Here is a 22,812-nt window from a genome sequence, read left to right as displayed (position 1 = left end):
TATTGTTAAGGGAAAATTTCATATATGACAAACTTAATTGATTAAATAACATTATATGGGTATAGTTTACCTAATTACATTCTATGGGTATAGTTTAGTTTTTTTAAATATCTTTAATTTTGTCTATAAGGTTTCTTTTATTTTTTATTTATATAATTTTATTTTATAAAGAGTAGTTTGTAATTGAAGCATTAAATATGCTAACAATAAATTTAGATAATGCCATAATTTAAGGTAAACGTCCATAATTTAAGGTAAACGTTCAAATTCAAAAAAAAATTCAAAAAATTAAGAAGTATACAACAATTGAAACACAAGATAAACTTGTTTCTGCGGTTTATGAAACAGCTGTTCATCTTTTTTTTTATTTATTTATAATTGAATATAGGTAATCGTTAATTGGATGAAAATTCATGTTTATTATTGCAATATTTATACAATATTCTATTGGATTTACAAATTTTAATGTATGTGCGTTAGTTATTGTGGTGATAATTTTATATAGCCATATCGTAAGTGTTTTTCTTTTAAAAACTAGTTTCAAAAATATATAAATTTTTTAAGAACAAATTTTGTAGGATACAATTATATATTTTTTGTTGATGTAGTATTTATATATTATAAAGAAGATCAGGGTAATCGAATACAAGTAATCGTTGGTAATAATTGTATATAGCCTTAACGTAAGTGTTTTGCTTTTGAAAACTGATTTCAAAAATATAAAAAATTTTAAAGAAGAAAAATCATATGATACAATTATATACTTTTTTTTATGTAGTATTTGTATATTAGAAAGAAGATCGGTGTACTTGCGTTTCTTTTACATATACAAACTTACCTTTTTTGTATATTAATATGTGTACATGAATATGGTAGTTAAACATGACAATTTATACAACTGTCTAAATGACTTTGTATATATTACAATAATATAGAAACTTAATATATACTAACTTCAATAATTTGTATATAACTACTAAAATAAACAAATTATAATCATATATGAAATTTTCCCATCTCTATAACTATATCCATTTACTTTTTTGTATATGCATACAAAAACAAAAATAACATGGAGCCTTTAATATACAATCCACTACTACCACTATTAAAACTTAGTATATTATTCATTATACATAACTTAAAGTATGTATAAACTAATCAAATCCATAGACTCATACAATAACTAAATGAATATACAAATAAATAATGGAAGATATATAACTAAAGCACGTGTGTACTAAACATGCAATATACTATATACAATTATGTGAATACAAATTTGCTTAAACAAATAATTTTTTGTATATATAACTACTAAAATATACAATTATAATCATATATGAAATCTTTCCATCTGTATAACTAAATATGATTACTTTTTTTATATGTATATAAAAACAAAAATAATATGAAGCCTTTAATATACAATATACTACTACCACTATTAAAACTTAGTATATTATTCATTATACATAACTTAAAGTATGTGTAAAATAATTAAATCTACAGACACATACAATAACTAAAGGAATATACAAACATATAACGGAAGATATATATAAATAACTAAACATGTGTGTACTAAACATTCAATATACTATATACAATTACGTGAATACACAATCTACTAAAACAAATAATTTTTTGATCTCAATTCTTCCATTGTTGGTTCATGTTGAAATTGTTTGCATTTTACCATAGACCTTACATCAACCCCAAAATCTTGAGTTAAACCCATTGAAAACGAGGGTAAATTGTAAACAAAATTGACATGCAATGGAATACCTCTGGTAATCCTCATAGATGAAGATGATTTATTCATTATGTGAATAATCTGTGATCTAATAAGAACAACCAATCAATTATTTCACCAAAAAAATATGAAAAAAACATAAGAAACACAATACATATACAATTGTTGAATAAGGGAAAAAAAAAAGGAAAACTACTAAAATTTAGAAGTACCTGCGAAAATTGAATTCAATTTCGGGAGGGAGGAATTGAATTTTTGACAATTTGACATTCAAAATGGGATAGAAGTACTAATTGTAGGAGAAAAAGGTGGAATATGAATAGGAGAGATAATATTATTTTGTGTAAAATTATATACAAAATTTAAAAAAAAAGGTTTTCATACGATTGGTTTAGAAATAGGTGGTGGACCCCATTAATTATAGCAAAAAAAAACTATAATTATAGAATGTAAATAAATTAAATTATACCCTTATTATATAATTACTTAGGAATGTTTGTCATCCCATGTAATTTTCCCTATTGTGGGAAAATTTCATATATGACAAACTTAATTGATTAAATAATATTATATGGGTATAGTTTACCTAATTACATTCTATGGGTATAGTTTAGTTATTTTAAATATCTTTAATTTTGTCTATAAGGTTTCTTTTATTTTTTATTTATATAATTTTATTTTATAAAGAGTAGTTTGTAATTGAAGCATTAAATATGCTAACAATAAATTTAGATAATGCCATAATTTAAAGTAAACGTCCATAATTTAAGGTAAACGTTCAAATTCAAAAAAAAATCAAAAAATTAAGAAGTATACAACAATTGAAACACAAGATAAACTTGTTTCTGCGGTTTATGAAACAGCTGTTCATCTTTTTTTTTTTTGTTTTTCTTTATAATTGAATATAGGTAATCGTTCATTGGATGAAAATTCATGTTTATTATTGCAATATTTATACAATATTCTATTGGATTTACAAATTTTAATGTATGTGCGTTAGTTATTGTGGTGATAATTTTATATAGCCATATCGTAAGTGTTTTTTTTAAAAAAAACTGGTTTCAAAAATATATAAATTTTTTAAGAACAAATTTTGTAGGATACAATTATATATTTTTTGTTGATGTAGTATTTATATATTATAAAGAAGATCAGGGTAATCGAATACAGGTAATCGTTGGTGATAATTGTATATAGCCTTAACGTAAGTGTTTTGCTTTTGAAAACTGATTTCAAAAATATAAAAAATTTTAAAGAAGAAAAATCATATGATACAATTATATACTTTTTTTTTATGTAGTATTTGTATATTAGAAAGAAGATCGGTGTACTTGCGTTTCTTTTACATATACAAACTTACCTTTTTTGTATATTAATATGTGTACATGAATATGGTAGTTAAACATGACAATTTATACAACTGTCTAAATGACTTTGTATATATTACAATAATATAGAAACTTAATATATACTAACTTCAATAACTTGTATATAACTACTAAAATAAACAAATTATAATCATATATGAAATTTTCCCATCTCTATAACTAAATCCATTTACTTTTTTGTATATGCATACAAAAACAAAAATAACATGGAGCCTTTAATATACAATCCACTACTACCACTATTAAAACTTAGTATATTATTCATTATACATAACTTAAAGTATGTATAAACTAATCAAATCCATAGACTCATACAATAACTAAATGAATATACAAATAAATAATGGAAGATATATAACTAAAGCACGTGTGTACTAAACATGCAATATACTATATACAATTACGTGAATACAAATTTGCTTAAACAAATAATTTTTTGTATATATAACTACTAAAATATACAATTATAATCATATATGAAATCTTTCCATCTGTATAACTAAATACGATTACTTTTTTTATATGTATACAAAAACAAAAATAATATGAAGCCTTTAATATACAATATACTACTACCACTATTAAAACTTAGTATATTATTCATTATACATAACTTAAAGTATGTGTAAAATAATTAAATCTACAGACACATACAATAACTAAAGGAATATACAAACATATAACGGAAGATATATATAAATAACTAAACATGTGTGTACTAAAAATTCAATATACTATATACAATTACGTGAATACACAATCTACTAAAACAAATAATTTTTTGATCTCAATTCTTCCATTGTTGGTTCATGTTGAAATTGTTTGCATTTTACCATAGACCCTACATCAACCCCAAAATCTTGAGTTAAACCCATTGAAAACGAGGGTAAATTGTCAACAAAATTGACATGCAATGGAATACCTATGGTAATCCTCATAGATGAAGATGATTTATTCATTATGTGAATAATCTGTGATCTAATAAGAACAACCAATCAATTATTTCACCAAAAAAATATGAAAAAAACATAAGAAACACAATACATATACAATTGTTGAATAAGGGGAAAAAAAAAGGAAAATGACTAAAATTTAGAAGTACCTGCGAAAATTAAATTCAATTTCGGGAGGGAGGAATTGAATTTTTGACAATTTGACATTCAAAATGGGATAGAAGTACTAATTGTAGGAGAAAAAGGTGGAATATGAATAGGAGAGATAATATTATTTTGTGTAAAATTATATACAAAATTAAAAAAAAAAAGGTTTTCATACGATTGGTTTAGAAATAGGTGGTGGACCCCATTAATTATAGCAAAAAAAAACTATAATTATAGAATGTAAATAAATTAAATTATACCCTTATTATATAATTACTTAGGAATGTTTGTCATCCCATGTAATTTTCCCTATTGTTAATCATTATCCACAATTACTATTACTTATCCTCGTCATCACCCATCATCACATGTTTTAATTATTTTTATTGTACAATATTTGATTAATTTAATATTTGTATTAATAACTTTTTAATAATTAAATTTCAAATAAAAAAAGTTTACATATTTAAATAATAAAAAATAACAATGTTAATTAGTTAAATTCCATATCTTATTATTATTATTATTATTATTATTATTATTATTATTATTATTATTATTATTATTATACTTAGGTTTAGATATCCAATTATTTTTGGGACAACTTATATTGAGAAAAAATATAAAATTTAAAAATAACATAAAAGAGAACAAAAGAGATAATTAACTAAGCAAAAAAGATTCAAGAAAATGACACATACAAAATTCCTAATTCTTTTAATCTTGTTTGGCTTAAACACAAAAATATTAAAAAGTATATTTCACATTTTAAATAAATATTACATTTAATATAACAAATTCCTAAGAATCAAGAGTCACGATAATTAAGAGGATTAATAATATGACTTTGAACTTTTATAACATAATAAGAGTAATATTTGTACATTAATACATTAATAAAGAACATTAATTATAGAAAATGAAAAGACAAATAAACTAGAATTATTGAGACAAATAGAAAGGAAGGAAACCAACTATATTTTTAAAATTATGAATTAATCGCTATTTTGAAATAACTTGAAAACTCTCGAAAAGAGGATGATGAACAAGTACCCCCTCAACCTATGCCCGAAATCTTAGAGACACATTTATACTATGTTAAGGTCTTATTACCTTCTGAACTTATTTTATTAATAATTTTCTACCCCTTTTCGACATACGTGACACTATCTTGTAGCCCGGCGTTGGTTGACTTTTTTTTCAAGCTAGTGCCACGTAGGTCGAAAAGGGGAAGAAAATTACTTATAAAATAAGTTCAGGGGGCAATAGGACCTTAGTATAGTATAAGTTTGTCTCTAAGATTTTGGGCATAGGTTGAGGGGGTACTTGTGCATTTTCCCATCGAAAAGTAACAAATATGAAAAATACAAACATGACAACTTATTAATAAACAACTTGAAATCTTCTAAAAAAACAAAAAAAATGAAAAATTTAAGGATTGCAATTTTACATATTAATAAAACCAAGTGTATTTTTAAAGTTATAAATTAACTTTAAATTCTTATGTTCAATCATTTTTGTTATTAAAAATTGTTTCACCGGACTATGAAAGTATATGTACGAATTTCTTTAAGTAGTATATTGTCATGACCCAAAAATGGGTGTGATGACACTCGTCTTATCCCACCAAGACAAGTCAGTCTAAAACCCAACATCTAACAAAGTGCGGAAATAAACAAAAGTCCAATAACAATTTCTATTACGAAAATAAATCAACTTGATTCAATCACCCAAATCAGGTTGTCACGTGCACAAGCCTCTAATGTAAATACTAGAATTGAAATACAACACGCAAGTCTAAAATGAAGTTGTCTTTCAAGTAAAACACAAAGTCATAAATTGGAGTAGGAAGGTTCACTGAGATGACAAACAACTACCTCACACTTCTCCACAAGATGCCTTGGAAACGAAGAGAATGGAAGGTAACACGAAGACCCGGGCTCATAACCTACAAAAATTTGTAGAAGCAAAGGGTGAGTACCAAACTACACATACCCAACAAGCAAACCTCTAAACAGAAGATAAGAAAACAAAATACGGGTACTGCGTACACCCTATCCGAACCTCCACACTACATCCTGCATAAAACCATCCCAACCTAACAGTTCATAATTTACAAAGCACATAACCCAGCTACAACACTCCAAAAGGTTACATATTCTCAATAACATCTCAATATTCAATAGTCATAAGTTTCATAGAAAAGCACTCACAAGATCAACAAAACACGACTTTTAGTTCATCAATTATAAAATGTGCAATGCCATGAAATGTAATGTCAAGTATAGTGATGTATGTCTGCCCTAATGATACACATCCGCTGTCTCTCGGTCTGGGACCCATGGAGGAAATATCTATCCATACATACATCGCGGCATGTGATACAACCCTCGATATTAGTAACCATCGCGACGTGCGATACGTCCCTCGAAATAAGATATTCATCACGACACGCGATACGATCCTCGAAATGGTACATCATCTTATGACATAACACTTATCACCACCACGTCTCAGATCAATGCAAATGACAAGCTCAAATGAGAATGAGGAGATAACCATTTTGATAAGCACAATTTACAACAATGCATACAACACCAACAAATAAGCAATAAGCCTTCAAATCATTCTCAACACTACAAAAGGAAATACACGAATTTCATACGCTTAACAAGATTTAGAAATCCACTAGCCTTAGCTAATTGAATAATCACTCTGGGACTTGATTCTTCCCTAATGGTTGAACTTTCGAATCAATGCAATCTATTCAAGTACATATTCACAATAAGGTTTCATAACTAACAACACCCACATTATTATCAAGTTCATAATTCTTGATGCCAATTATTATTTCAACTATCATATTTTTCAAGTTTCAAGTCTAGGATTAAATTCCAATTTTTTCAATATTATTATAAATGGTACTCACAAACTACTATTAATCTAATATTTAAATATATACACCAATGTATCAAAACTTGAATCATAATATAATTATAATAAGAATTAAGCCAAATTATAATTTATCCACTCAAATAACATGACTTTAATGGTGTTCAAATAATATAATTTATCTAATATTTAATTATCTATTTTAATATATCTGACTGAAATCCTAATATTATATTCATAAGAAAATTTTCAAAGAAAATAATATATTAATAAATAAATAGAAAGTGGCGTCAAATTACCATGTCAATAACCTAAATTTGAGAACCCAATTTGTACATCTAATGTCAAAATTCACTATTATCATATACATCTAATTATTTTATCAAGTATAGGTATATGACCCTCCAATGATCAGCTATGGTCACTGTCCAATGGCCAACAACAATTATTACCCAATAATTACATTCATATCCCATAAACATTTTTGTTTTCCCAAGTAAAAAAGAATCATTATTCTATGTATACAAATTCCTATATTTTCTTTTCCTTTTACAATCAGTTTGCCTTCTTTTTCACGCACAGGCGCCTCACAGCTCCACATCACCACGGGATTGCATACATTAATCCACCAATAAGAATAATCGTTCTTACGCAAATTTTTTAAAAAAAAGCTAATTTGTTACTTTTAATAATAATAATAATAATAATAATTAAATGTAACACCTATGCATTAAAATATATACTCAATTTATTGTTTAGAGATGCGCCTATCTAAAGTATGTGAAGTATCGCCGTTCTTTTTCCCTATTTGTTCGTCTCCCTCGGTAAGTTTCTATCTCCTCTTCTTTTTTAAATTAATAGTTTGTTAAAATTGACAAAATCCACTAATTTATTCTTTTAATACATGACCCTTGTTATCTGTAGTTTTGATGATTTGACAAACTTAGGGACCTCATAAAGGTACCGGGTTTTCTACTTGAGTATTGCAGGTGTATTGTTCGAAGTATTGTAGATGAAACAAAACTCAGGGACCTAATAGAGGTACCAGACTCTCATGATGACGAGCCAGTCAACTGCCAGCTGGAGATGGTGCAGAAAGTAGGTGCACACTTCCCGATGGCGTCAGAAAGTGTGACCCTTCCAGCCAATGGCAAAGAAGTTTAGGAAAGTGACTTGCCCATATAAAAGGCACTTTCCTAAACACTTTTCTCTAGTTTTTGCAACTTGATAAACACTTTTCAAGAACTCTTGCAAAGGCTAATACAAAGCAAAGGCAGAATCATTCCTAGGACAACAGCAACATCTGGAGCTTTTCGTCTAGTTGTTTAGGAATTTATTCTCTTGTTCTTAAATTGTAAACCACTCCTAAATCTATAAAGGAATTGGTGTGTTGTGTTCAAAGTCTAAGTTGTCCAGGTGGGATAGCTTAGTGGGTAGATTGTTTTTCTACTTTGGCTTGTTGAGCAATAGAGGTCTATTGCTTAACGGTAAGATTGATAACTCTTTCTTATGTTTGGTGTAATCGTGTTTCGCTTTTGCTTTTGAAGATTAGTGAAAACGATTGAAAATCCTGTGAGACAGGTCGTGGTTTTACTCCCTTAAGCAAGGAGGTTTCCACGTAAAATCGTTGTGTTGATTTTACTGCATTTAACTTTCTGGTAATTTTCTGAAGTAAAGTAAGGGACCTGGTCCATTACTCGTTAAGTGAAGGCATACATTCTATCAAGTGGTATCAGAGTAGGCACTACCTACTTGGTTAACACCAAGGAAGTGATTTTGTTCTAAGAATGGCAGCTCCACTTAACCTCGAAGAAGGTCAGTCATCACACAGACCTCCTCGTTTCAATGGACACTTCTACAGTTGGTGGAAAGTTAGAATGTACAACTATCTCATGGCTGAAGATAGCGAGTTATGAGATATTATACTAGATGGACCCTTTGTTCCAATGATGGAAGTAAAGGATGGAGAAAGGACCATTACTGTTCCAAAGCCCAGGCAGAAATATGATGATGCTGACAGGAAAAAGATTGAAAAGGGTTTCAAAGCTAAAACTCTTCTGGTCTGTGGGATAGGACCTGATGAGTACAACAGAGTGTCAGCCTGTGAGTCTGCTAAAGAAATTTGGGATTGCTTGTTGACTGCACATGAAGGAACTGAACAAGTCAAAGAATCCAAGATTGACATGCTCACCTCACGATATGAGAACTTCAAAATGAAGGAAGGAGAAACTATACATGACATGTTCACCAAGTTTTCTTCTATTACAAATGAGCTGCGAAGTTTGGGTGAACCCATAAGCATGACCAAACAAGTCAGGAAAGTGCTTCGAATTCTTCCAAAGTCTTGGGAGAGCAAAGTTGATGCCATTACTGAAGCTAAAGACTTGAAGGTGCTGACCATGGATGCCTTGATTGGCAATCTTAAAAAACATGAGATGAATTGAAACTATGATTTGTCAAAAAGGGAAATCAAGAAGGACAAATCATTGATGTTGAAGTATAAATCAGATGAAGATTCAAGTGATGATGATGATATGGCATATCTCATCAGTAGATTTCAAAAGATTGTGAGAAAGAACAAAATGTATAAAAGAGGAACAAATGGGACTCGAAATGCTGCTCAAGGAGATACTTGCTACAAGTGTGGAAAATCTGGACACTTCATCAGAGAGTGTCCTTTGCTCAAGACTGAAAACAAGGAACATCAAAAACACAGGGGTGACAAAGAAAATAAAAGGGACCTGGTACTTGGAAACAGAGATCGTAAAGCTGCTGCTGATATGGTTGTCAAAAGAGCTCTTGCTGCATGGGGGGATTCTTCAAGTGATTCAGAAGATCCTGATGAGCCAAAATATGTGTCTATGGTTGCTGTGCATGAGGAGGAAATTGTCTTCAATGAAATGTTTGCTCTCATGGCACACACAGAAAATGAAGAAGAGGACAATCAGGTAACTCTTCTTGACATGAAAATTGACTTGGATAAATATTCTCTTAAGAAATTAAGAACCTTGGCAAAAGTCATGCTAGATTCTGTGATAGATTTAACATCTGAAAGAGATGCCATGAATGCTGAACTTGAAATTTTAACTGAAAACAAAGTTCAATTTGAAGAGACAATGGCAAGAATGGTGTCTCTAGAGTTAAAAAATTCTGAACTTAAGCATCAGTTGTGTCAGTTTACTGAAGAAGATGAAAAGCTGAATGGAAAGCCAAACAGTTTGCAAGCTGAAATTCAAGAAAAATTGAAAAACTCCGAGACAAATCTCAGATTGTCACTTGAAAAGAATAACAAATTAGAACAGGATGTTGTGAAACTTAAGGAAGAACTTGAAAAATCTCTTAAGTGGAGCAAATCCTCAAAACTGCTGTCAAATGTGACAAATCAGAGTAATTTCAATAAGAAAGGACTAGGAAGTCTGAACATAAGTCCTCCTTATAATCCTCACAGTAAGTATGTGTTTGTGTCTGACAATCTGTTGTGTCTGCATTGTGGTAAGAATGGACATTTGAAGAATGAGTGTGTTAGCTAGAAAAACTCATGTGAAAGATACTCTAATTATGCTGAAAGACAGAATGTACCAAATGAGAAACCTGGTCCTAAAGAACCTGTCTCAACTCACAGATTTTCAAAGAAAAAATCTGTTCCTGCTCCTAGGTCCTTTGTTAGAAAGATTCAAAGTCTACCATATTGGGCCAAGTACAATCTGATCACTCCTTTGTCTGCCTACTGGGAACTCAAGCTGAAATGGGTTCCCAAGCTTAACAAGTGATTTTTGGTGCAGGTGAGTGAGAGGGGCAGCAGTCAATGTTGGTATATGGATAGTGGCTGCTCTAAACATATGACTGGTGATGTAAAGAACTTCCTCTCACTCAAGACCCTCCAAGGTGGAGGTGTCTCATTTGGTGATGGCAAGAAGGGGTACATTTTGGGAGTTGGCAAAGTAGGAAGATCTCTTGAAGATTCAATTGACAATATTTACCATGTGGATGGGTTGAAGTACAGCTTGCTAAGTGTGTCACAAATCTGTGACAAAGGAAATGAGGTCAAATTTACTTCTGAAAAATGCACTGTGGTGAGTTTAACTACAAACAAGGTAATTCTCACTGCACACAGAAGTAAAAATATGTATGTGGAAAACTTAGAAATCTCTCACGGAGATGACTTAACATGTCTCAGTGCTCAAAATGAAAATGCTGATCTCTAGCATCGTAGGCTGGGACATGTGAGTTCATCTTTATTGAATAAGTTGATTTCAAAGGACCTGGTCCGAGGGTTGCCCAAAATGAAGTTTGCTGAAAATAAAATATGTGAAGCTTGTGTTAAAGGAAAGCAAATCAGATCATCATTCAAGCCCAAGAATCAGATTACATCATCAAGAACCTTAGAGCTGCTTCACATGGACCTCTGTGGACCCTTGAAGGTTCAAAGCAGAAATGGAAAGAAGTACATCTTGGTGATTGTTGATGACTTTTCAAGACACACCTGGACGAGATTTTTGAGATCAAAGGCAGAGACAGCTGATGAACTGGTGGTATTCTTCAAAATGATTCAAACCAAATTGAATCAAGTTGTTTGCAGCATTAGATCTGATCATGGCACAGAGTTTGAAAACTCAACATTGGAGAGATTCTGTATGGAAAATGGTACAAGCCACAACTTCTCTGCTCCAAGATCTCCTCAACAAAATGGAGTGGTGGAGAGAAAGAACAGAACCTTGGTGAACATTGCCAGAACTATGATTATTGAATCAAATCTTCCTCAAATTTTCTGGGCTGAAGCTGTTAACACAGCATGTCATGTTACCAACAGGTGTCTAATAAGAGCTGTGTTGAACAAGACTCCATATGAACTGCTCAACAACAAGAAGCCAATGCTGAACTATCTTAGAGCTTTTGGGTGCAAATGTTTTGTGCTGAATAATGGGAAGGATGATCTGGGAAAATTTGATCCCAGAAGTGATGAAGGAGTATTTGTTGGATATTCTTCATCCAGCAAAGCCTACAGAATATTCAACAAACGAACACAATGCATTGAGGAGAGCATTCATGTTGTGTTTGATGAAAATGGAAGCTTGAAGAATGATGGATCAAATGATGATGATGATGTACTCAGAATGCTAACATCCAAGAAGATTGAAGGTGCTGAAACTGATGCAGATCAACAACTGAATAATGATTGTGATGATCAGAATCACAATCCACCTGAAGAGGATGCTGAGGTTGAACAGGATGATAGGGTACCTGGTACTACTCAAAACTCCAGCCAGAGTACATTAGACTCCCCAGAAGATGATGTCACTCCTGATGAAGAAGATCATGATGATCTGCCAAATCAGTCTGCTGCAAGGTCAGGATGAAAGCATAGTTCATCACACCCTCTTGATAATATCATTTCTCCCTTGAATTATGGGATTCAAACTATATCAAAAACGAGAAATCTAGTTGCATTCTCAGCATTCATATCATCCATTGAGCCTAAGAATGTCAAAGAAGCATTAAGTGATGCAGACTGGATTAATTCTATGCAAGAAAAACTTCATCAGTTTGAAAGAAGTAAGGTATGGTACCTGGTTCCTCGACCTGAAGGCAGAATAATAATAGGAACCAGGTGGGTATTCAGAAACAAACTTGATGAAAATGGAGTTATTACTAGAAATAAATCCAGGCTGGTGGTGCAAGGATACAATCAAGAAGAAGGAATTGACTATGATGAGACTTTTGCACCTGTTGCCAGAATTGAAGCTATTAGAATCTTAATAGCTTTTGCTGCTTTTATGGGGAACAAGCTGTATCAAATGGATGTGAAGAGTGCATTTCTGAATGGAGATCTCAAAGAGGAGGCGTATGTCAAGCAACCTCCTGGTTTCGAAGATGCAGAGCTACCAAATCATGTGTTCAGATTGAATAAGGCATTATATGGTCTTAAACAAGCTCCAAGAGCTTGGTATGAAAGATTGTCAAAGTTTCTGCTGAAGAATGGTTTCAAAAGAGGCAAGATAGACAATACTTTGTTCTTACTAAAAAGAGAACAAGAATTGCTTATCATTCAAGTTTATGTGGAAGACATAATTTTTGGAGCTACTTCAGAACATCTCTGTGAAGAATTCTCATCATTAATGGGAAGGGAGTTTGAAATGAGTATGATGGGTGAGTTGACATTCTTTCTGGGGCTGCAAATCAAGCAATCATCAAATGAAACTTCAATATGCCAGGAGAAGTACATCAAAGAGCTGTTGAAGAAATTCAATATGTTTGATTCCAAACCTATTGACACTCCTATGGGAACAAATTCCAAGATGATAGTAGAAAAATCTGATCCCCTTGTGAATCAGACAATGTACAGAGGAATCATTGGCTCCTTGCTATATCTGAATGCTAGCAGGCCTGATATTGTTTACAGTGTTGGAATGTGTGCCAGGTTTCAAGCATGTCCTCGTGATTCACATCTGAAGGCTGCAAAACGCATTCTCAGATACCTGAAGAAAACAGGGGACCTGGTTCTCTTTTATCCTGCAGGTGATACTTTTGATCTGGTTGGCTTTGCAGATGCTGATTTTGCAGGTTATCAAGTTGACAGGAAAAGCACCTCTGGAATGGCTCATTTCCTTGGATCATCACTTGTCTCTTGGGGCACTAGGAAGCAGAACTCTGTAGCTCTCTCAACTGCTGAAGCTGAATACGTAGCTGCTGCAGCTTGTTATTCTCAATTGCTGTGGATCAAGCAACACTTAGAAGATTTTGGGATCCACATCAAAGCAATTCCTCTAATGTGTGACAACACTAGTGCTGTGAGTATGGGAAAAAACCCAGTTCATCATAAGAGAACAAAGCACATTGATGTTAGACATCATTTTTTGAGAGATCATGTTGAGAAGGGAAATATTGTGCTCACATACTGTCCAACAGAGGAACAAATTGCAGACATCTTCACTAAGGCTCTCAGCAAGGATCAATTTGAGAGAAATCGACTAAAGTTGGGGATGTTGATCTCCAAGTGATGTTTTTAGCCTTCAACAGTAGAACTCCCTTGATGGTTAGAATTGCTGTGCAAGTATCCTTTGTGTGAATTTTAAATATTTGTACAAGATCACTTTTTGTATCTTTCGTAGGTATACTCTCAATAGGGACCCGCTCAGCAAAAGAAGAGGCTAGAACAATTAAGGAATGAAGTTAAACTCTATCATGGTACCTGGTACCTGTCCAGGTTAGCATTTTTACATTAAATTTAAACTAAAAAATTTGACCGTTGAAAATGCCACATGTCAGTCATCGGTTACTCTGACCGATCAGTCCAATCGTTTCTCTCTCAAACGACGCATCTAATCAAGGACCTGACACCTTTTCACGTCTTTTAAAAAGGGTCTTTTCTTCTTGAAACTCTCATCCGTCTCTTAACTTTATCTATCTCATTTTTCACAAAGGCCTCTCACATTCAAAGGCAAATCTGTCTTCATCTTCTTTTTGTTCTTCAACGACCCCTTCCAGTATCACAAATATGTCTTCTTCTTCATCTTTTTCTAAGCAAATGCTGGACGTACTTAGTGAAATTTCACCCCTCGCATTCTATTCTCCAACCCCTGCTCAAGCCATCATTCCTCCCCCACCCAGTCCTCCACAAAATACTCCAGATAACCCTTTCTTCTCCATCGATCTAAACACCTCTACAGTACCTGGTACATGTGAAGACATGTTGCCTGACAACATGTTTGAGGGAGATCTACCAAAACACAGGGCTTCAGAGTCAAATATTCTAGCAGCGAGTGAGGAACTCGTGATTGAGAGCCTGGCAATGATGAAAGAAGAGGCCAGAACAGAACACACTGATGCCCTGGAAAGAGAAGAGATAAGGCCTTCTCAACCCATTTTTGATAAAACCCCAGATTTGGGGCGGTACTCTTCTTCCTCTTCATCTGAATCTGCAAGTGAGGAAGAACCATTAAAATGGAAGGTGGAGAGTAGAAAGGGGAAGGAAAAGGTTGTGGAGGAGGCTCCTAAGAGAAGACCTAATACAAGGTCTGCTGCACAAAAATTGATGGTGGATGCCTTAAAGGCAAGTGCACGATCTGCTGCTGCAGTCATAAGTGCACGAACTTTCAAGGTATCCAATTTTAAGATACCTAAAGAAAAATTGGTTGAGTTGTCTGGAGAAGAGGTTGAAAAGAAAAATAACAAGAAGAAGTCAGAAAAGAAAAGGGAAAGGGTTACAAAGAAGGTTGAAAAGTCACAGTCAAAAGGGAAGAAATCTGAAAGGAAGAGGAAGCGGACACAGGAACCTGGTCCTCAAGCCAGGAAGGTTGAGAATGTCAACTTGCAGGAGTAGTTGACAGTCTGAGGAAACAAGCAGTTCTCGCTGGAAGAGTGTATGATATGGAGATTATTACTCTTCCGGGCATGGACTCTCTGCATGACATGGTGGAGATCCAGTCTTGGCTGCACCTGTTCAGCAAGAAATCTCCCATCCTCCATGAAGAAGAAGTTCATGAATTCTATTACAATGTTCAATTTCTGGAAGATGGGAGTCTCCTCACACGTGTGAACAATGTTGCTATTTCTTTGAATGAGGAGGTGTTGGGCAAAATCCTCAGAGTGCCTACAGAGGGGACCCGGTCCGTGCAGGGAAAAACTTGCTCTTCAGAAATTGCATCTTTAATTTCGAAGACTCCCACAACCAAGGTTGCTGGGATCTATAAGAAAATTATGAAGAGTGACTATCAGCTGGTCTTCGAGTTTGTCAACAAAGTGATTCTCCCTCGCACTGAAAACAGAACACTTGCTACTGCTGCTGACTTGTACGTCATGGAGAGGTTGTGCAGCTTTGAAGCTCTGTGCCTTCCTAGTCTCATGATTGAACACATTCACAAAATAGTTATTGAGAGGAAAGGAGTACATGGAATGGGGTATGGATACTTTCTCACTAAAGTATTCAAGCACTTTCAGATTCCTCTTGGTATTGGAAAGGTGGGGACAGTTAAACAAACCATCTCTGAGCACACCTTGTTTGAATGTGAGTGTATTGAAGGCAGAGGCTTACCAAAAAGCAAGATGGCTCAACTTCTTGAGGACCTGGATTAGCTTAAACACGAGACTGAAGAACTCACTGTGCGGTTGAGTAGTAAAGAGGCTGAAATTGCTGTACTCAAAGCAGAGCTGCTTACTGCACAGAGTGAGGGACCTGGTTCTTCAGTTGTACAAGCCCTGGAGAAAGAGAACAATGAGTTGAAGGCGAAGATAACTGCCCTGCAAGAAAAGGCCATCAAGGATAATGATGCTGCCAATGCACGACTCACTCTTGTTATCCAGTCCCTGTCCGAAACTCCCCCCTCTTCTGAAACTGTCAATCAATCCTTCCCTGTGTCTCTTTTGTTGTGTGTCTAATCATCGTGTTAATGGATTTTTAGTTTGTTTTTAATGTATTTATGTTATAATGGCATGTTGGTTACTTTATTCCTTTGTTATTCTTCCTATATTCTTTTGTGAATGCTTTTCCTCTACTGTTTGATTGCTGATTCGCTTTGATCTTGTTCAGTATTTATGTTGACTCAATGGTTTACTGCATATCTTTTTTATGATGCCAAAAGGGGGAAGTAAACTGTAAGTAGCTAAATAAGGGGGAACATACTTTAAGGGGGATATACAGTAAGGGGGAATACAAGGGGAACATACTTTAAGGGGGAATATACAGTAAGGGGGAATACACAGTCAGGGGGAACGATTTTGGTATCATTGTTTGTCATCATCAAAAAGGGGGAAAATGTTATCTGTAGTTTTGATGATTTGACAAACTTAGGGACCTCATTAATGTACCGGATTTTCTACTTGAGTATTACAGGTGTATTGTTCGAAGTATTGCAGATGAAACAAAACCCAGGGACCTAATAGAGGTACCAGGCTCTCATGATGACGAGCCAGTCAACTGCCAGCTTGAGATGGTGCAGAAAGTAGGTGCACACTTCACGATGGCGTCAGAAAGTGTGACCCTTCCAGCCAATGGCAAAGAAGTTTAGGAAAGTGACTTGCCCATATAAAAGGCACTTTCCTAAACACTTTTCTCTAGTTTTTGCAACTTGATAAACACTTTTCAAGAACTCTTGCAAATGCTAATACAAAGCAAAGGCAGAATCATTCCTAGGACAACAGCAACATCTGGAGCTTTTCGTCTAGTTGTTTAGGAATTTATTCTCTTGTTCTTAAATTGTAAACCACTCCTAAATCTATAAAGGAATTGGTGTGTTGTGTTCAAAGTCTAGGTTGTCTAGGTGGGATAGCTTAGTGGGTAGATTGTTTTTGTACTTTGGCTTGTTGAGCAATAGAGGTCTATTGCTTAACGGTAAGATTGATAACTCTTTCTTACGTTTGGTGTAATCGTGTTTCGCTTTTGCTTTTGAAGATTAGTGAAAACGATTGAAAATCCTGTGAGACAGGTCGTGGTTTTACTCCCTTAAGCAAGGAGGTTTCCACGTAAAATCATTGTGTTGATTTTACTGCATTTAACTTTCTGGTAATTTTCTGAAGTAAAGTAAGGGACCTGGTCCATTACTCGTTAAGTAAAGGCATACATTCTATCAACCCTGATAGTATAGGTGTTTTAAATATTTGATCACTTTATCGATTAATTTAATTAACTATAATTATTCCTCAATTAATTAACTCAAATTAAACAAATAATTCAATTTTTTCAAAAATGACCTTCCAAGTCATTACATATATCGATATTCATTTACTCATTTTCTACTTCTATATTTTAAAATATCATACGCCTCAAACACAATATACTAACATTATCAATAAAAAAGTGAGAGATGAATTTGCCTGAGCAAATAACTATTTTGAAGAGTGTTATCATTATAATATAATCAATTATCTAAGAATCATATAGAGGTCTAACGAGAATAAATTAAATATTTTTCTTTACAAAACTCAGAATTTATATCTTCATGAATACAAACAAATAATATTAAATGTATGATTTCAATAAAGAAAGAGTTGTAAGTATATTAGACATATCAAATTATTTTTCCTTGTAAAATCATAGTATGCAAGAATGTTTAACCATTTTCATTATAGATATATCTCCTATAATCAGCAAAGCTGATTAAATAAATTAAAAAATTATCTACCAAAAGAAGAAAAAGATAAAGAATAAGGAGAAAGTTGCATTTAAACACATATAATCATTTTTGACAACATATAAGTAAATAAAAGGAAATAATATAAAAGAAACATTATTTCTTAAGCACCTAAACAAATAAAGAATAACCAATATATATATATATATATATATATATATATATATATATATATATATATATATATATATATATATATATATATATATTTCGTCATATATACAAGAGTCAAGAAAAATAATAATAAATAAAATATTAGTCCTAAAATGAATCTCAAAGTTAACAAAATAAAACATTGTATCTCATAAAAAATAAGGAAAAATTACATTTTATCATAAATTCTCCCACATAATCATTTTTGACAAAACATAACTAATTCAAAAAGAAATAATATAATAGAAACATTACTTCTTAAGCACTTAAAAAAATAAAAAATAACCAGTATATATAGCTCAAAATCCATTAGTCTCCATCGCTTGATGTTATCATTTCATCCTATATACAAGAGTCAAGAAAAATAATAACAGATACATTATTAGTCGTGAAATGAATCTCTGGGATAACAAAATAAAATAATTTATCTAGAAGATAAAAAAAATATGCTGACGTATTAGCCTTACTTGCTAATTAAAAGTAATATATGAAATAATATTTGAAAAAGATAATGCACCTCAAAGCTTACAAATATTATAACATGTCTTCCACTAATTTTTCAACCAAAGATGACTATAAAATAACATACAATTTTAGTGTGATTTTATAGTGTTAACGTAACCTTCCACATTAAATATGAGATAATGCACAAGTACCCCTTCAACATATGCCCGAAATCTCGGAGACACACTTATACTATACTAAGGTCCTATTACCTCCTGAACTTATTTTATTAATAATTTTCTACCCATTTTCGGCCTACGTGACACTATCTTGTGCGCCCAACGTTGATTGACTTTTTTTCAAGCTAGTGTCACACAGAACAAAAAGGGGTAAAAAATTACTTATAAAATAAATTCAGGGGGTCATAAGACCTCAGTATAGTAAAGTGTGTCTGAGATTTCGAGCATAGATTGAGGGGGTACCGTACATTTTCCCTTAAATAATTAGAAGTTGTGAATATGAAAGTCTTAAGAGGTTATGAATATGAAAGGTTTGAACGTTATGAATATTATTAATACTAATTTAAGAATAGAATTTATATAATTGAATACAAGCTTACAAGAAAAAATAATTTTAAAAAATAAGAAAAAATGTCAAGTAAAAGAAGAAAAATAAGAAAAAATGAATGATGATATTATAACTCATTAAACACATATTATTCTTTTTTCTCAATTTTATCACTCAAATGACTCGAACTTTTTTCAGATGAGGTAGTAAGAAATATTAGTTGGAACTATAAATAATGAATTTTTTTTATAGAATATAAAAGTTTAGGGTAATTTTGAATTTTCTAAAATTCTCAAATATTTGAATTTGACACAAATACTAGTTTTTTCTAGTATTTTGAAACTTGGGGTACTTGACAAATATATTTGCCAAATTATATGACCGAACACCACTTTCTAAGTTTTTCCCAAGTATTCTTGGGTCAAACGAGTTCTAAATTTGATTTTAAAAAATTACTTTTTAAGTCAATCCAAACGAGTTCAATATGGTTCCCTTCTTGATCCTCATTCATTCTCAATGGCAGTTGTAGCATGCAATCATCAGATTCATTTGAACTAAGGACATCTCCAACCCTACAATCTATTTTACTCTCCAAATATAGAGTTCTCTATTTTTTTCAGACAATCAACTTCAACCCAATTCTCTATTTTTCTCTTTAAAATTTTCTTTTCTCTCTCCTTAATATTATATTATTATTTCTATTTCCTTTTTTTTTTCTTATTTCATAACATAAATCTTTTTTATTTTTTATGAATAATCATCCTATATAATATTATAATTTCATGTAATATAAAATTTTAATTTTTTGAAACTTTTTACTTAATATTAAATTATATATTATTCTGAATTTCTAAAAAACAATTACGAATAATTGAAAAAAGAAATCAACAAGCACAATGGCAATCACAATCACAACTTCTTTAAATCATACACTAGTTTCTTTTTCGAATATCTTTAAATCTAGAAACGACATACCGGATTACTAAATTATTGTTATGATTTTTAAAATAATTATGATATGCATTGTACCTATTGTTATCTTGTATTTAAACTATTATGTTATGTATTATAATTTTTAAATTAAAATTTTTATATTATCATTTAAATTTTGTGCATTCTTCATAGTGAAAATTAATATAACATTAAGTTGTATCACAAAGTGACGAAAATCAAAAATAATATTTAAAATATTATTAATTCGAGATGAAAGTAGTATATATAAAATAAAATATTTTTAAAATGTTATATTAAATTTAAAAAGAATTGCATACATTAGAGATTTAATTAATAGTCTTATATAAAAATAATATGTTAATTACAAAAAGAAGATTTAATAATATAATATTCAAAAAGTGAAATACAGAGTATTAATACTACTATTCAACTCTCTATAATTGGAGAGTAGAGGGTAAAATAGAGACTGATTAGAGAGAACGTTCTCTATTTTACTCTCCAAATATAGAGAATGGAGAGTAAAATAGAATAGAGTTGGAGATGGTCTTAATACTTTAGAGATAAAATTTAGGGAAAAGACTCATATATGCCATTGAACTTTTAGAAAAAGTCATTTTGGTTTTGGGTCCGCGACGAATAGGTTCAAGACTTAAGGATACCCACCAGAAAGACTAATCAAATCCATAAGGAGGTACTAGAAAATACAACTCATTTATGACACCAATTAAAATTTTAGCTCATTTATGTCATTACTGTTAAAGAATATGCTCATTCATGTCATTATTTTTTAATGTTGGTTTTGCAAAACAATTTTTGACACGTGACCAATTATAATTCGACCACGTCATCAATATTTTTGATTAAAAAAATAATTTTTATTCAGAATTTTGATTTTTTAATAAAAAATTTGATGACGTGGCCGAAGTATATTTAATAAAAAAAAATTAATTCAATTTTTTTGCCAAAATTATATTTTTTATTTAAAAAGTTAATGACATGGACGAATAATAGTTCAATACGTGTCAAAAATGGTTTTGCAAAACTATTGTTAAAATATAATAGTATGAATGAGCTTATTTTTTAACTGATAGCATAAATAAATATTTTCTAAAAATTTAATATCGTATTTAAGCCTTTTCCCTAAAATTTATATCTTCAATTCACGCACGTAAATTACATATCCACACATCTACAAACTTGTAATGTACCCTTTATTTCTCCGTTTTGTTTGGGTTTTTGAGAGTGTTTTCCAGTTTCATAATTAAAGCCGTCAAATAAAAGCCGTACTCAAACATTTGTATACAAAGTCATAATTAAAGCCGTCAAATAAAAGCCGTACTCAAAACATTTGTATACAAAGTCATTATTTGACCTATTATTTATTTATCGAGCACATGTAAGATACCTTAGTTTTCATGCATATAATTTCTTTATACACTTTGAAGCAAGCATGCTTATTGAAAAAAAATTAAAATGCCAAATAACTTGTAATATGGTTGTACGTGCATAAATACAAAGTGTCTCACCCTTAATTAAAGGTGTCAAGTGTGAGTCTTGAGTGTAGAGAAAATTTTGTTAGAAGCGTCACCCCTCAAATGAACCCTACAGTGCGCAATTCAAATTTAACCGAAGTTCCAATATGGACTGCGGACACCGACTCAAAATAATACTTACTTCTTTAAGAAAATAATACTTACTTCTTTTATTTATTCTTACTCGTGCATGTATGACGGACTCACTCTTTAAGAAATAATAAATAGATAGAGTTATTGTGCTAAATGACCAGAAAATTTGACCAAGATTTCGCCAGAAATTTAAAAAATTATAATATTTTTTTAATTTTAAAATAAACTAATTTTTTATTTTTTAGTAAAAGATATTAAAGCTAAAAAGATAAAAATATTTTTAAAAAATAAAATTACATAGAAAAAAATCTCATTATGCCAACAAAGATTCTTTCTTTTACTATCATCCTTTTAATTGCAAGTCATTTCAGTATTAAAAAATGAAAAGTGTTTAATGGCAAGGATAAATTGACACAAAAGTAGTAAATTATCTCTTAATTTTTGAAGCTAAATAAGTATAGTTGGACATCTTAGTATATTTGACAAGTTGTAAATTACTTGATTTTTAATATTAGTTCTCAAAAAATAAAACATGGAAAAATTTATCATAATTATTTTCTTTATTTCTTGATAGGTGAAAACCGATTAAGGAAATATGAAAATTTATTTTTGATATAGCAGACGAGTAAAAGTGAGTAGAGGAAATATTAGTATAACAACGTACGACTTATACTTTTAAGATTCATTCGTACATTACTCCAATCATTGCCTCAATTACAAACAATAAATTCAAGCAAGACATCTCGAATACCTCAATTTTCTTAACTCTATAAATACCATAATCATTTATCCTTTTTTCCCAACATC

At 31.4% G+C, this 22,812-nt stretch overlaps 2 protein-coding genes across 2 annotated transcripts; both read left to right on the top strand.

The window, feature by feature from the left end:
* Positions 1-9,085: 9,085 nt before the first annotated feature.
* LOC138340202 (uncharacterized) lies at positions 9,086-9,580 on the top strand. The gene has a single exon (XM_069291895.1). The coding sequence runs from the start codon at positions 9,086-9,088 to the stop codon at positions 9,578-9,580; it is 495 nt and encodes a 164-aa protein (XP_069147996.1).
* Positions 9,581-14,631: 5,051 nt separating this feature from the next.
* Positions 14,632-15,456, top strand: LOC138340201 (uncharacterized). The gene has a single exon (XM_069291894.1). The coding sequence runs from the start codon at positions 14,632-14,634 to the stop codon at positions 15,454-15,456; it is 825 nt and encodes a 274-aa protein (XP_069147995.1).
* The last annotated feature ends 7,356 nt before the right edge of the window (positions 15,457-22,812 follow it).

The sequence above is a fragment of the Solanum lycopersicum genome, chromosome 12 (genome assembly GCF_036512215.1).
Source record: "Solanum lycopersicum chromosome 12, SLM_r2.1".
NCBI classification, from domain to species: domain Eukaryota; kingdom Viridiplantae; phylum Streptophyta; class Magnoliopsida; order Solanales; family Solanaceae; genus Solanum; species Solanum lycopersicum.
Note: the sequence above shows the minus strand (reverse complement) of the source record. Positions and strands in the feature narration are given on the sequence as shown.